The 15150-nt window shown below is 47.8% G+C and overlaps 1 protein-coding gene across 3 annotated transcripts in view; it reads left to right on the top strand.

The window, feature by feature from the left end:
- wwc1 (WW and C2 domain containing 1) overlaps positions 1-15150 on the top strand; it is a 220719-nt gene that overhangs the window by 89974 nt on the left and 115595 nt on the right. For all 3 annotated transcript variants that reach the window (XM_072512577.1, XM_072512576.1, XM_072512578.1), the window contains exons 10-11: positions 333-422; positions 1188-1867. In XM_072512577.1, the coding sequence (XP_072368678.1) occupies positions 333-422; positions 1188-1867 (770 nt within the window). The remainder of the gene's footprint in view (positions 1-332; positions 423-1187; positions 1868-15150) is intronic.

Below are 15150 nucleotides of genomic sequence, written 5' to 3'. Positions count from 1 at the left end.
CTGGCAGGAAATTCAGGCCAATGACTCCTTGCTCCAGACTTCTCAAACAGGCGATCCACCTTCACAACATCTACCCTGTTAAGCCTCTTAAAAAAATGTTTCAATGAGATCACACCTCATTGTTCCAAACTCTCGGAAATATATAGAGCCAGTTTAATCAACCCTGCCACCCCAAGAATCAGTGGCGAACCAATCCCTCTACAGCAATATATCCTTCCTTCGTTGAGGAGAATAATTAATGTTGCAATTTACAGTAAATTCTTGCATACCAGGTTGAAATCAGTGTGCTGTTAGCTAGAAAAATGAAGTCGATATTATCATGTGTTCTACAGGCTAAAGATGCATAGCAGGAGAAACAACTTGTTGAGGGAGTTAGAAGAAGCAACACGCTTAGCCTCTACATTGCACTCACAACTACAAAGGTGAGTTGCTTGTGGATGTATGCATAGAGTAATTATTGAAATAAGCTGTAACTTCCGATGGAGTGGCACTTAAGGCAAATACCTGGAGATCCTTATGCAGGAGATCCTATCTCGCTTGACCTTCCGATTCCTGTAGGTTTGGGAGTTCCTGTTTTGGGGGAGGGGGAGGGAGGGGGTAGTCACATGGGAGAGGTAGTCAGGGGGTTGGGGGAGTCTCTTGGGGAATCGGGAATGATGGGGGGAATCCCGTGGGGGTTGGTTGGTGTGGGTCTGTGCAATAGTTGCCCAGAATTTAGAATAGAAGAGGTTTTAATTCTTCTAACTTTTTCTGGGAAACTATTGATGTAACCGAACCGGAACCATCAAAAGTTTGCAATTTAAATTTTATTTTTAGATGGTTCCTAGTCCAGGGCAATTGATGAGGAAATTTGCACTTCCAGTCAATTTCTTTGCAAACCTTACCCTGTGAATCTTGTACGGCACCCTGGGAGCTCATAAGTTATGGCCCAATATGGGACTCAAAAAACCTTGTCAAGTACAGCACCTATTATTTATTCAAGACTCTGTTAGATAAGTTTATTTAGAAGTTCTATGCCACTTCCATTTTACATTTTCGGGACAATTATTAAACTGTGTGCCTTGTTCATAATGACCAAAATTCTTGTTTCCCCACGTGCTGTGTTTTAATTCAGTAAAAAATTTTGCATTTCATCCAAATCTGCATTGTAATGTGACATGCCAATAATTGGTTTTTTTTTGTCTTAGCCTCTCAACCAGCACTCTTTCGTTGTCATCTGGAAGCAGCAAAGGGTCATTGACGTCCAGCCGTGGATCTCTTGCTGCATCTAGCCAAGAATCTTCAAGTTCTGTTAGTTTTACTGACCTGTATTATGATCATCCAGAACAGACAGTAGACTTCGACTACCAGTATAAACTAGATATCTTGCTTCAAGAGGGCACTTCGGGTAGTAGACCAGCTGGCTTCATAACGACAATTCATGAAAACGAGGTGGTCAGTTCTCGGAATGGCTCCCCATACATAGATACTTGTGGAGTCTCAAGCAAGATTCACACACGGAGATGTTTGTCTGAGACTCCCAAGTCTCTGACTTCGTTGTCACCTAGGTCGTCCTTGTCCTCCTTATCACCCCCGAGTTCTCCTGTGGTAATAGACCCTCATTTTTTGGTTCCTTCAGGGGAGCCTCCTTTTAACGATGCCTGTACAGACTTTGAAGATACAGGACTGCCTGCTAATATTGCTAACTTTGGTTTACATATTGAAGATGATCAGATTTCTTCAAGATCTATACCACCAAATAAGGTTATGCCATCATGTTTAAACTTGGAATCTGAGAATGGATCGGAATCTGGACCTTTTAGCAATTCATCAAAAGCACCGAGTGAAGAGTTGGGGATTTCTACGAAAACCAATGAAAGAATAGAAGGTAAGGTGTACAAATGCTAACAATGTCAGTTGTGCTCAAGGGTTGGGCTACCAGATGCACTTTATTCCGAAAAATTCATTCTGCACTGTTTGCGTTCTGCAGCACAGGTTTAACTTTAAAATAGCATTTTTTGGACCTGTTGCTACAAGCAGACCTGAGTGGGAAAAAAAGAGTTGCCATTTCTTGAATGTGATCACACTTGCCAAGCCGTTCGGCAGGTCCCATGACAGCAATCCAGTCTGTCCCCGACTGTCGATATAATGCCAAGAACTTTGAATGCAAGGTGACACATTTAGGTGGAACACAAGTATTTATTGGTTTGGTACATGAAGAATACTTTGCTTAACACTAATTAAATATCCCTCTGGGGCTGGTGTCATGTTCCAAGGTTTGATTTTTTATTTCCATTTGTGTCTAAATACGCTGAACATGTGATATTTCAAAGCCTGATATAATGGAGTCCATAAACTTCTGACTACAGTATTTTATGTTTGCAATACCAACTTTAAATTGGGTTCCAGTTGAAAATGATACTGTGACCAGTTACCATAACTAACAGTAAGTCATCAGTTATTTTGAACATTTGTGCCAACAGCACACTTGATTGCCGAACATATTTGTTTTATGCAATGATTTTACCATGCTTAGATACACTGGCCGCAATCCTCCGGCCTTGTTACGCTCTCGCTCAAGTGAAACGAGGCCGGTGAATAGCGGGAGAGGCCAAAAACGAGAACTGCGGCAGGCGCTAAACAGTTTGCGATGCAACCACCTGCTCCCGGAGGCGAAATCGGGATCTCGCCCTGGTGAGGCGAGAAACCAATTATCGCCCCTTAAGCCCAATTTCCGTACAATTAACGGGAGCCACCCCATATCCAATGGTCTGCTGTCATTCAGCGGTATCCCCAGCAAGTGCTCACTCTGGCGCCGATTAGTACTCCTTTGGAAAAACATGAACCTTGCGGAAGGGCTTCTGTGGGGAGTCGAGGAGGGAAGTAGCCATCTTTGCTCACCGGCAAAGAGCCGGGGGTGCTGGGCTTGCCGCCCTAATGCTCGGTGGGAGATGGGGGACCCTCTGCAGGGATGGGCTGCCATAGGAGAGTGGCGGGGGGGGGGGGGGGGGGGGGGGGTGGTGCTGGGGGGCACTGACTGCCGAGGCTTCAGGCCATGCGGTTGAAGGCTATTGCTGATAGGGAAGTGAGCACTTCACACATCCCAATTGGATTCCCGTAGGTGGGCAGGCCATGTAGTATGTGGGCGTAATTGCCAAGCATCCCAATCACATCTTGATGCCTGGACACTGTACTTGAACATTGCGGGAGGCAACGCCACACATGCAGCAGCCATCATCCGAACACCCAGGGAATGGGAGACAGGTCTGGGGACATGTCCATGGCTGGAGGGTGGGTGGGTGCCATGGGGAGGGAAGATGGCTGGAGAGATGGGCCAAGGGATCGAAGGTCGGCCTGCATTGCGGAAGAAAGTGAGAGAGGCATCATATTGGTTGTGCACAAGGGTGCTTGATTTGCTTTATAATTCCCCACACTCCTGATGGTGCACTAAGTGATCCTCAACCTGCTTGGTCCTCTAGCTCTACCACTACATCTAGGTGTTCCCCCAGGATGCACATCAGAGGTGAAAGAAACCAGCTGCCAACCTCATCCTGTGGCCTTCGATGCCCCTGGCGGGCGTCTTCTTGGGACTCTGAGGCCGAAGGTCGACAGCACATGCACAGCCATGACCCCCTGTCCTGTGTGCTGACTTCGAGACGCGGCCTCATCAGAGGGGTGGAACTCCATGGGACGGGTCCAGGTTGGCACCCAGCGACCCCGCCTCCCGGTCGGTGCCCATCGGGCCCTGGGGTTCACCTTGGGGCGGAGGGGCAGGTTGTTCGAGCCCCAGCTGCTCCTGCATCATCCGGCTCTGCCAGCCCTGGCGGTTCCCCAATGTCTGCACCATCGTGTTGACGCCCACGGCAATGCTCCTCAGTGACTGGGACAGGCTCTGCAGTGCCTCGGCAATCCCCACCTTCAACTGGGCCAAGCTCCGCGGCGCCTTGGCCATGCCCATCTGAGAGCAGGATATGTCCCGCAGAATCTCATCAAGGTCAGTCTGCACTGGGTTATGTCCCCCAGTGAGTCGGACATTCTGTCGAGGACCTCAGCCATGGTCGCCGCCGACTGCGCGACGCCTTGGACATTTTTACTAATGGTGCTGATGTCGTGCACTAGACTCTCCACTGCAATCATCACCCTAGTAGTGTTGGCCTCGGTGCCACACATTGCCGGCGTCATCTCCAACGCCCGTAGCCTCTGGAACCCCTCCAAGCGGCTCTGGATCTGCTGGAGCGACACTGACATCCCCCTCTGAATATTCCAGGCTGTACCCTATCGTCTCAATCAGCTCCAGGTATATCTGTACCACAGGCTCTGCATCAAGCTGGGTCACAGCTGGGTCCTGGGATCCAGCAGCCTTCTGACTGCTGTCTCACCTTGGGGTTCCTGCCTCCACCTGATGTGCATCATCAGCAGTGTGGTGCTCACCAGATTGTGAACCTGAAGCCTGACCACTAACATATTCCACAGAAGTGTGTGTATCGGCACTGGTGGGAATTGGGGATGATGGCTATGCCGCGACTGTAAGGGTTGCATCCTTGAAGTCTCCTCCGAGGTGTTGTCCTGGGAGCCAGGAGAGGGTGCCGCCCGGGATGGGCCGGTGCCGTCAGCTGGAGGAACTGCGGGAGAATGGACCTGTGGTCAGTGGGAGGAATCGGTCAGTCAGTAAGGCAATAACAGCTCACGTTTGACAGGACCTCCGGGTGGAACCTGGTGGTTCCTCACCTCTACAGCGTCCGCCAGCCGCCACATGGGTGACCGCCCTGTCCTCGGTCACCCCAGTTACCTCCACGGCACGCTCTTCGAAGGAGGTGAGGATTCTTAAGTCTGGCACACCTCCGCCAGTCGGGGCCCTCTCTCGACGATTATGGGAGAGCTTTTCCTGATGAGTCACAGAGGGGGCATCGTTTACCAAGCATGGTTCACAGTGGTGGGAAGGGGGGGATGAAGGGGGAGGGAGAGATGGGGGTCGCAAGATTGAGTTGGGGGGGGGAATGGATGCTCCATTGGGGGATGTTGGTGTCTACTCAGTTGTGCTGTCTGGTGTTGACCTTCTGGCATTGAAGGCCAGTCCTCCTGGTCACAATCCCCGAGCTCATAGCTGCTGCCATCTCAGTCCAGGCAGCACTGGCTGCCCTGTGGTAGACTCTCCTGGACCCCTGGGGGAACAGGACATCCCTCCTGTCCTCCACGGCCTCGCCAGATGAAAACTGAAATGAAATGAAAATCGCTTATTGTTACAAGTAGGCTTCAAATGAAGTTACTGTGAAAAGCCCCTAGTCGCCACATTCCGGCGCCTGTTCGGGGAGGCTGTTACGGGAATTGAACCGTGCTGCTGGCCTGCCTTGGTCTGCTTTCAAAGCCAGCGATTTAGCCCTGTGCTAAACAGCCCCTGTGCCAACGATCTGCGCCAACGAATCTTGGGGCTGGTCTCCTCGGCGTCATTATCGCAAGCTGCCTGGGGTTGGCTGAGCAAGTGCAACCAAGTGCTGCTCGACCTTGTTAGCAGGATGCTTGCTAATGTGGTTCTGGCAGATCAGCTGGTAAGCCTTCATTTGCAGCAAGAAGCCCGTGAGGCCTCGTTAAGTGGACCAATTAACGTTGAATTACATTTCTGGCCTCACTGAGCCGAGCACCGGGAAGTTTGCGGTAATTCCCGCTCGCTACCAAACTTAGAAATTTTTCCGGAGAATTACGCCCACCGTGTTTTTGTCAGAAACGAATTAAAAGAAATCTCTTTTTCATTCCTGGAATATTGAACACACCAAGAGTTAACAGGAATAGGCCAATATACTGTTGGGAAAACATAAAAGGTTATGTCCGTTTTAAGATTTTATGAGGATGTTTCACATGGGACTCTCCTAATCTCACACAATGGCCATGTCCTGCCTTTTAGGACATCAGTTGTTTTTTGCTTCCTGTAATGGAAGCCTGGCTTCCTGTGTTGTTTTCCCTCTCCATGAACTCTAATTTGGGGATTTCCACCTCCTCCCCAACCCCCCCTTCTGTTCTGAAATTCCATGTCTTTGAGTGCGTTGGGCCTTTTAAAACTAATCACACTTTTTCTGATGAAACTTTATCAAATAAAAAGTATAACCGCTGTAGGAAATGATTCAAATGCACAATGAAAATAATGAAGTGAATGCATGCTTTCGTTACCATTTCTAGATATGTGTCCCCTTCAGGTAGGATATATATGCGTGACGATTGGAAGATGTTCGGAAAAATGGATAATAAATATAGTGGGCATTTTAAGGGTTAAAAGCCTGGGGTTAGAATGTGTTTGTTTAAATGAATTTTGTTCTGCAGGACTGGGTGGTTTTAACAGCCAGCAGATGAAATTGACGAAGGAATATGTTTTTCAGTCTGGGCTAATGCACAGTGGTTTGCCTGGGGACGTCCCTGGAGCGTTGATGTGCTTTGCAGCTTGCAGAGATGAGTTTTTTCAGCTTTGGAGAGGAGGTATTGCTGGGTGGCGCCAACGAAGGCACAGACATTTTTTGAAAACGTTAGTGAGGCATTTGGTGGGGAAACCTTGGAGAGCGGAGTTGAATTCTGATCTGCCTGATGCTGAGTCCACAATTCTCCCACAGTAAGATAGACTGAGATTTGTATGTTTATTTACTTGTTGTTTAATGGAAAATTGAGTAGTAGTATTCAAGGTATATAGTGTAAGCTGTTCTTTTTGGATGTGAAGTTAAAACTTTTAATATTGTAGTTATAATAAAGTATTGTTTTAAAAACAACCAAGCCCTATTTCGACATGTAATCACTCCTGGGGCGAATCATTCTTTCCCGCAGTCTTTCAAATAAACTAAAATATTGGTGTTGGGTCTGGTCTGGGAACGTAATAATATGTATCTAGCAGTCTGCTGATTTAGGACATCAGTTAATCTATCGTCAACCAATAATGGTCATGCCCCACTTGCTCATAATAATACCTTTTATTGTCACAATAGGAAGTTACTGTGAAAAGCCCCTAGCCGCCACATTCCGGCGCCTGTTCGGGTAAGCTGGTACGGGAATTGAACCCGTGCTGCTGGCCTTGTTCTGCATCACAAACCAACTGTCTAGCCCACTGAGCTAAACCAGCCCTAGGCAACCAGCGCTCGGCTCATTATGACAAATCGGTGGTATCTCAAGGTTGACAGATCTTGGCCAACTGATATTCACTGTGGAAATAGTCTTCATTTACTTTTTTTGTGTTTGTGCTATTCTTTGATATAGTACATCCCAGGAACATTTGGTGGACAATGTTATGTTAAAGCTAAATCAGGTGAGCTTCACAGTGGCTGGGAAGTAAATATTTATTGTTTCTCTTTTCATGGAAGATTTTTTGCTTCTTTCCAGTGATTATTAGGAGCGTCTTGCCTCAAGGCTTTAACAGACAATTATTCGAAGTTTAGGCTCCCCAGCCCCACACATTGTCCACTAAGTTCATTTCCTGCTGTTTTTGCAGGATATTCTGGATATTGACTCACAGGAAAATGAATAGTTGTATCTGGTATGTTGTGAGTAAGTACATAAGAAATGGGAGCACAAGTAAATCATTTGGCCCTTCAAGCCTGCTCTAGCATTCAGTACAATCATGGCTGAACTGACTCAAATCCACTTCCCACACTAAGTTGATTCCTGTTTCTGTCAGTTAAAGACAGCCAGGCTTTTCTTATTTTTGCTCCCCGATTTTGTTAGCAGACTATTATTGGATCCCATAGAATCCCTACAATGCAGAAGGCGTCCATTCCGCTCATCGAGTCTGCACTGACCCTTTGAAAGAGCACTCTACCTAGGTCCAATTCCACACCCTATCCCCGTAACCCCACCTAACCTACACACCTTTGGATACTAAGGGGCAATTTCAGCATGGCAAATCCACCTAGCCTGCACATCTTTGGACTGTGGGAGGAAACCGGAGCACTTGGAGGAAACCCACACAGGCACTAGGAGAACATGCAACCTCCACACAGTCACCCAAGGCTGGAATTGAACCCGGGTCCCTGGTGGTGAGAGGCGATAGTGCTTGACGATCATTCAAATCCTTGTGGCCACCTTGTGGTTTGGACATGGGCCAAGTGAGCGAAATAAAAAGTAGTAGGCCTTGGCAATCCACTTGACAAGTCCTAGTATGATTCATTACTGTATTTAATTTTCATTGGGGATGTGGATAACATTTCTGAGACCGTATGTTGTTGTTGAAAACTCACCACGATTCTTAGAAGTCCCCCTATACCAAAAAGGGCTGACATTCTAAATGGTAAACAGGGATTCTCACTCCCCGACTCCTATTCAGGCTTCGGTGGGTGCTATTCAGGTCAAACTATGTTTTCAAGTCATCCCCCAGTATAACCCATACTTTCACAGAGGATTTCATCTACTTACCACTTAGTAGCATCGATCCTGGGTCCCGCATTGCTAAGTAAGTAAAGTAGACTTTGGAATAACCACTGTTTCAGGTTAAATTAAGTTATTTTATTATTATATTTTTTCTTTTAAAAGCTACAATTACTGTCTTTACAGAAAAGTAAAAAGATCTTGCTTCTGGATCCTCCTGGTTGGTTGAAGGGACCTTCAGACCCACCTTGACAATCAATCTTGTTTTTAAAATCTGGTCTTCTTTAGATGTATCCGCTGGTGAGCTCGGTTGCTATGTCCTATCTTTCCCATGTACCGAGCTGTGAGAGCTGGCTATCTCTGAGCTGACTCTGCCTCCTCTTTAAATTCTGGTCTTCCTTAGATGTATTAGCTGTTTTAGCTCGGCTACTTGGCTCTGTCCCTTTCCCTTGACCGAGCTGACTGTAAGCTGACTCTGCTTGCTTCTCTTGTTCCTTCTCTGCCTCTCTCTCTCTCTCTCTCTCCCTCTGGTTTTGGTAGTTCCTGCTCTGGTCTCTGGGTTTATATTCTCTTTCTAACTGTTATTAAGTTTTTATGGCTTGATTGTAAAGTAACTTTTATTTCACTTGGATTGTAAAATGTACCTTTAATCAAAATTTTTCTAACACGGCTAAGTATTCATTTTGACATGACCTCACCTCTCAGGTCTCTGATTACATTGTTTCTTTGTGATGTTCAAAGTTCTTTTGTGATATTCAAAAATGCTTTGGTTTCAATAGGGGTGTGAATTTTGGTTCCTGTCATTTCTATAGTTTTATTTTCCAATTGTGTGCCCAGCTCATTATTTTGACTTTGGTTTTAGCTTTAAATTGTGTTTCTCGTAGACATAGAACATAGAACATAGAAAATACAGCACAGAACAGGCCCTTCGGCCCACGATGTTGTGCCGAACCTTTGTCCTAGATTAATCATAGATTATCATTGAATTTACAGTGCAGAAGGAGGCCATTCGGCCCCCCGAGTCTGCACCGGCTCTTGGAAAGAGCACCCTACCCAAACTCAACACCTCCACCCAACACCAAGGGCAATTTTGGACACTAAGGGCAATTTATCATGGCCAATCCACCTAACCTGCACATCTTTGGACTGTGGGAGGAAACCGGAGCACCCGGAGGAAACCCACGCAGACACTGGGAGGACGTGCAGACTCCGCACAGACAGTGACCCAAGCCGGAATCGAACCTGGGACCCTGGAGCTGTGAAGCAATTGTGCTATCCACAATGCTACCATGCTGCCCTTAAGAACAAATAAATCTACACTATATCATTTTACCGTAATCCATGTACCTATCCAATAGCTGCATGAAGGTCCCTAATGTTTCCGACTCAACTACTTCCACAGGCAGTGCATTCCATGCCCTCACTACTCTCTGGGTAAAGAACCTACCTCTGATATCTCTCCTATATCTTCCACCTTTCACCTTAAATTTATGTCCCCTTGTAATGGTTTATTCCACCCGGGGAAAAAGTCTCTGACTGTCTACTCTATCTATTCCCCTGATCATCTTTTAAACCTCTATCAAGTCGCCCCTCGTCCTTCGCCGTTCTAATGAGAAAAGGCCTAGCACCCTCAACCTTTCCTCGTAAGACCTACTCTTCATTCCAGGCAACATCCTGGTAAATCTTCTTTGCACCTTTTCCAAAGCTTCCACATCCTTCCTAAAATGAGGCGACCAGAACTGTACACAGTACTCCAAATGTGGCCTTACCAAGGTTTTTTACAGCTGCATCATCACCTCACGGCTCTTAAATTCAATCCCTCTGTTAATGAACGCGAGCACACCATAGGCCTTCTTCACAGCTCTATCCACTTGAGTGGCAACTTTCAAAGATGTATGAACATAGACCCCAAGATCTCTCTGCTCCTCCACATTGCCAAGAACTCTACCGTTAACCCTGTATTCCGCATTCATATTTGTCCTTCCAAAATGGACAACCTCACACTTTTCAGGGTTAAACTCCATCTGCCACTTCTCAGCCCAGCTCTGCATCCTATCTATGTCTCTTTGCAGCCGACAACAGCCCTCCTTACTATCCACAGCTCCACCAATCTTCGTATCGTCTGCAAATTTACTGACCCACCCTTCAACTCCCTCATCCAAGTCATTAATGAAAATCACAAACAGCAGAGGACTCAGAACAGATCCCTGCGGTACGCCACTGGTAACTGGAATCCAGGCTGAATATTTGCCATCCACCACCACTCTCTGACTTCTATCGGTTAGCCAGTTCGTTATCCAACTGGCCAAATTTGCCACTATCCCATGCCTCCTTACTTTCTGCAGAAGCCTACCATGGGGAACCTTATCAAATGCCTTACTAAAATCCATGTACACTACATCCACTGCTTTACCTTCATCCACATGCTTGGTCACCTCCTCAAAGAATTCAATAAGACTTGTAAGGCAAGACGTACCCCTCACAAATCCGTGCTGACTATCCCTAATCAAGCAGTGTCTTTCCAGATGCTCAGAAATCCTATCCTTCAGTACCCTTTCCATTACTTTGCCTACCACCGAAGTAAGACTAACTGGCCTGTAATTCCCAGGATTATCCCTAGTCCCTTTTTTGAACAGGGGCACGACATTCGCCACTCTCCAATCCCCTGGTACCACCCCTGTTGACAGTGAGGACGAAAAAATCATTGCCAACGGCTCTGCAATTTCATCTCTTGCTTCCCATAGAATCCTTGGATATATCCCGTCAGGCCCGGGGGACTTGTCTATCCTCAAGTTTTTCAAAATGCCCAACACATCTTCCTAACAAGTATTTCCTCGAGCTTACCAATCTGTTTCACACTGTCCTCTCCAACAATATCGCCCCTCTCATTTGTAAATACAGAAGAAAAGTACTCGTTCAAGACCTCTCCTATCTCTTCAGGCTCAATACACAATTTCCCGCTATTGTCCTTGATCGGACCTACCCTCGCTCTAATCATTCTCATATTTCTCACATGTGTAAAAGGCCTTGGGGTTTTCCTTGATCCTACCCGCCAAAGATTGTTCGTGCCCTCTCTTAGCTCTCCTAATCCCTTTCTTCAGTTCCCTCCTGGCTATCTTGTATCCCTCCAATGCCCTGTCTGAACCTTGTTTCCTCAGCCTTACATAAGTCTCCTTTTTCCCCTTAACAAGACATTCAACCTCTCTTGTCAACCATGGTTCCCTCACTCGACCATCTCTTCCCTGCCTGACAGGGACGTACATATCAAGGACACGTAGTACCTGTTCCTTGAACAAGTTCCACATTTCACTTGTGTCCTCCCCTGAGAGCCTATGTTCCCAACTTATGCACTTCAATTCTTGTCTGACAACATCGTATTTACCATTCCCCCAATTGTAAACCTTGCCCTGTTGCACGCACCTATCCCTCTCCATTACTAAAGTGAAAGTCACAGAATTGTGGTCACTCCCTCCCTAATCTTATTGAAACATCTATAACCAGGGACCTCCAACAACCATTTCTGCCCCTCTTCTATCCAAGTTTCCGTGATGGCCACCACATCGTAGTCCCAAGTACCGATCCATGCCTTAAGTTCACCCACCTTATTCCTGATGCTTCTTGCGTTGAAGTATACACACTTCAACCCATCTCCACGCCTGCAAGTGCTCTCCTTTGTCAGTGTTCCCTTCCCCACTGCCTCATTACACGCTTTGGCGTCCTGAATATCGGCTACCTTAGTTGCTGGCCTACAAATCCGGTTCCCATTCCCCAGCCAAATTAGTTTAAACCCTCCTGAAGAGTACTAGAAAACCTCCCTCCCAGGATATTGGTGCCCCTCTGGTTCAGATGCAACCCGTCCTGCTTGTACAGGTCCCACCTTCCCCAGAATGCGCTCCAATTATCCAAATACCTGAAGCCCTCCCTCCTACACCATTCCTGCAGCCACGTGTTCAACTGCACTCTCTCCCTATTCCTAGACTGATTTCTTTAATTTACTTGGTGTTAGCAGAATTTCACACCTATATATTTGCCTCCCAGTCATTCTTTTCTATCTGCTGACTTTACTTCAATGAAGGTGTGAATTATTGCTTTTAGCGTAATGCTAAAAATCCACTTGGTTATAACTTGAAAGGTTTATATTTATCACCTAGCTCAACTGAAACCCTCATCCATGCTTTTCCAGATGCTTACTAAGATAGTTACTTTCAATGAAGGTGTGAACCATTGTTTTTAGCTTCATACAAAAATCCTGTGTGTTTGCTAAGCCTGTTTGGAAGAATGAATCTGCATTTTATAATCCTGCGCTTTGCAACTGCTATTAACCCTTCGTGGGATCTTTCCCTACATTCTCTCACGTTTCTTAAATCGGTTTTGTGAGGGCCACGAAGAATCCAGCACGAGTTTTAAGGATACAAAGTAATAACATTTATTTACAATAACATGTGATATATAACAGCAGCAGCAACTTCCCTTGCTGCACACTCATTCCTGCTGGTTCCTAAACTGGCCAGCTTTATTTATACTAGGAGTTTACTAATGGTTTCTCCGCCCCCCTCATTGGGGAAGCTCATACACCCACAGGATTGTGGGATTGTCATTAGTCCCCAGCCAATGGTAAGTAGGCAGGTTATAACATTCCCCCCCCCCCCCCCCCCCCCCAAAGTCCAAGTAATCCACCGAAGACCCTGGCGAAGGAGGGCGTCGGACTCGTTTTGCCGCAGGCCGGACACCATTTGCACGCTGCGCTGGATCAGATGGCGTGTAACGAGACTGAGACCGGCGCTTCCGTGATGAACGGCGCAACGGTTGTACATCCACGGCCCGTGGACCCGAGGATTCCCCCTCTGATGCATCCTGTGTCTCCATCTCGGAGTCAGAGTCTGCTGCCTCCGTCATGTCAGCGTCTCTATCTCCATTCGGTTCTGTAACGACCTGCGCAGGCTTTGAGTGGGGCACCAGTGGAAGATTGTGAGGACTACCTTCCCTTGTCTCTGGTCTCTGCGGCTGTAGAAATGAGCTCCGGGGGCGGGGAATCTTTTGAGGGGATAGTCTTCTGGACCGAACGTGGTCTACATGTTTGCGCTGGAGACGACCCTGGGCTTGCACCTGGCAAGATATAGGGCCCGTTTGGCGAACGATTACACCAGGAACCCACTGGGTACCACCAGCAAAATTCCGAACGAACACTGGGTCACTGGGCGCAAACTGCCGAATCGGCCGATGCCGAGAAAATTCCTGTCCCTGCCGTTCTTGTATGCGGCGTACTTTTGCGCCAATGTCCGGGAAAACCATACTAAGGCGGGTGCGAAGTCTCCGGCCCATTAGGAGTTCTGCGGGAGCTACCGCAGTCACCGCATGGGGGGTGGTCCTATACGTAAACAAAAAGCGAGCCAGTCTCGTGTCCATTGATCCGGAAGAATGCTTCTTTAGGCCTCTTTTGAATGTCTGCACTGCACGCTCTGCCAACCCGTTTGAAGCCGGGTGGTAAGGGGCAGTGCGGATATGGCGTATGCCGTTCATCTTCGTGAACCTCGCAAACTCCTCACTCGCGAATGGAGTGCCGTTATCCGTGACCAGCACCTCTGGGAGGCCATGCGTACTAAACGACAAACGCATCTTTTCAATTGTTGCGCAGGACGTTGTCCCCTGCATCTTATGCACCTCTAGCCATTTAGACTGGGCATCAATTAATAGAAGGAACGTGGATCCTTGAAAAAGGCCTGCAAAATCTGCATGCAAGCATGCCCAAGGCCGCCCTGGCCATTCCCAGTGATGTAGGGGCGCGGCCGGCAGAAGCTTCTGATGCTCCTGGCAAATGGAGCAGTTTCGGGCCACCTTCTCAATGTCGGTGTCGAGGCCTGGCCACCAGACATAACTCCGGGCCAACATTTTCATTTTGGTCACACCTGGATGCCCATTGTGCAAGTCTGTTAGTATCAGCTCCTGGCCTTTTTCCGGGACAATCACACGCGTCCCCCACAAGAGGATGCTGTCTTCCACGCTGAATTCCGACAGCTTGGAGGAAAATGCCTGCAACTCGCCTGGGAGCTGTCTATGCTGCCCACCATACAGGACTATGTGCCGAACCTTTGACAGGACTGGCTCTGTCTGGGTCCACTCACGGATCTGTGATGCCGTGACAGGCAAGGTGTCCATAAAATTTAGGGTTGCAACCACCTCACCGGTCGTGGGGGTCGACATGAGGCCGGTCGATAAAGGCAATCGGCTCAGTGCGTCGGCATTTGCTATCTGCGTACCTGGTTTGTGCTCCAGAGAATACTCGTATGCAGCAAGCAACAAAGCCCAGCGCTGGATCCGTGCGGAAGCAATGGGCGGTATTGGCTTATCCTCTCTGAAAAGTCCCAGCAGAGGCTCATGATCAGTCACGATAGTGAAATGGCGGCCATATACTTACTGGTGGAAGCGTTTCACCGCAAAAACCACTGCCAGGCCCTCCTTCTCGATCTGCGCGTACTTTTTCTCCGCTGCAGTCAATGTGCGGGAAGCGAAAGCTATCGGTCGCTCGGCCCCGTTCTCCATCTTGTGGGACAGGACGGCCCCAATACCATACGGGGATGCATCACGTGTGACGAGCAACGGCTTTCCAGGATAATAGTGGGTTAGTAACCCAGACGACGACAATTGTTGCTTTACCCGCCGGAAAGCTGTTTCTGCGGCTGACCCCAAACCCAGGTGTGACTTTTCTTTAGCAGAAGGTGCAAAGGGGCCAGCGTAGTTGCCAGATTGGGGAGGAACTTCCCGTAATAGTGTACGAGACCCCGAGAAAAGAACGAAGATGCGAAGTGTCAGTCGGGGCGGGGCCTGTTGAATTGCACG

This window comes from Scyliorhinus torazame, chromosome 7 (genome assembly GCF_047496885.1).
Source record: "Scyliorhinus torazame isolate Kashiwa2021f chromosome 7, sScyTor2.1, whole genome shotgun sequence".
Lineage (NCBI taxonomy): Eukaryota > Metazoa > Chordata > Chondrichthyes > Carcharhiniformes > Scyliorhinidae > Scyliorhinus > Scyliorhinus torazame.
Note: the sequence above shows the minus strand (reverse complement) of the source record. Positions and strands in the feature narration are given on the sequence as shown.